We start from the raw sequence: 1,300 nt of genomic DNA, 5'->3' as shown, positions 1-1,300 counted from the left end.
GGTTTGGGAAACGGCCGCCGCGCACCCCCGAAGCGGCCGCCAGCCCGTTTCAGCACCACAAGCGCTGGACAGCCCCCGCCGCTCTCCGCCAGTTTCCCTCGCTTCCCTCTCCGGGCTCTGGGCGAGGCTCCGTTCCCGTCCCCCACCCTGGAGGGAGACCCGTTGGAGCCGCCAACGCACCCCCCCGACCCTCCCTCCACCCCTCCTGTATCCCCCCAACCAGTGTTCCCTCTAAGCTGAGTTAGTGTAAGCCAGCTCACAAAGGAGATTTTTTGCTCACAGAACTCCACAGCTTAGAGGGAGCATTGCCCCCAACCCCCCAGGAAACCACCTCCCCGGACTCCCCCGCGCCCCCGGGGAAAGTTGCGAAGGGACCCCCCCCAGCCCCCGGCTCACCTTTGTGCATGCCCGTGAACCTGTCCTTTAGCACGGTCAGTTCGTAGATCTTCCCGAACTCTTCGAAGAGCGGCTTGAGGTCCTTCTCGTCCAGGTTGCGAGGGATTTGCCCAATGAAGAGCTTGATGGCATCGTGGTCTTTCATGGGAATGGTGGACGGGTTCCCCGGACTGTGGTTTAATCCGTTCATGTGCCCGTTGGTGTTGGGGTTAGAGTGGCCGCTACTGAGGCTTGGATTCTCTGCCTGTCCGTTGGCTAACGTGGCCATCTTTATATACATAGAGGAAAAAAATCTTCTTTTCCTTTTTTTCCCACCCCCCCTTCGCTGCCTCGGCTCCTCTCTGGCGCTCGCCTCGCTCGCTCTCGCTCTCTCTTTCGCGCACACACACACACTCCCTCGCACACGGTGCACGCACACACACACTCTCACACATACGCACTCACTCCTCCCTCTCTCGCTCTCGCTCTCTCTCTCTCTAGGTCTGAACTGATTTTTTTAATACATTGACCCCCACCCCCGTCTGCCTGCCCGGTGGTATCTTCCAGCCCTTGCCTTGGCTATAAATAGCGCCAGGCGCATGGTTCTTTCGCGAGAGAGTCAATGCCTATTGTGGTAACTGGGCAGAAGGGGGGGGGAGCGGCGGGGGGGTTTTTTTTGCTTTCCCCCTCCAAAAAAAGAAAAGGAAAAAAAGCCCAGCTTTTTTCTCTCTCCCCCCCCCCTTATGGGGCGACTCCCTCCCCCTCACCTCCAGCCTGGGCGTTTTGGGTTTTTGGTTGTTGTTTTTTTGGGGGGGGTCGCAATTTATTTTTATTTTCCTCTTTTTCCCTCCCCCCACCTCCCCCTTGCTTCTGCGAGCCAGCCGTCTGGACTTCTCTTCTCAGCACTGGGCAGGGAAAGGGAACC

At 58.5% G+C, this 1,300-nt stretch overlaps 1 protein-coding gene across 1 annotated transcript; it reads right to left on the bottom strand.

Moving 5' to 3' along the window:
- Positions 1–396: 396 nt before the first annotated feature.
- LOC107113481 (CUGBP Elav-like family member 4) lies at positions 397–676 on the bottom strand (the record flags this gene model as incomplete). Its single annotated transcript, XM_015414817.1, has 1 exon — positions 397–676. A coding segment is annotated over exon 1 (280 nt), but the record flags the coding sequence as incomplete, so codon positions are not given.
- Positions 677–1,300: the final 624 nt, after the last annotated feature.

The sequence above is a fragment of the Gekko japonicus genome, unplaced genomic scaffold (genome assembly GCF_001447785.1).
Source record: "Gekko japonicus isolate JY-2015 unplaced genomic scaffold, Gekko_japonicus_V1.1 scaffold2066, whole genome shotgun sequence".
In the NCBI taxonomy this organism is placed as follows: Eukaryota; Metazoa; Chordata; class Lepidosauria; order Squamata; family Gekkonidae; genus Gekko; species Gekko japonicus.
Note: the sequence above shows the minus strand (reverse complement) of the source record. Positions and strands in the feature narration are given on the sequence as shown.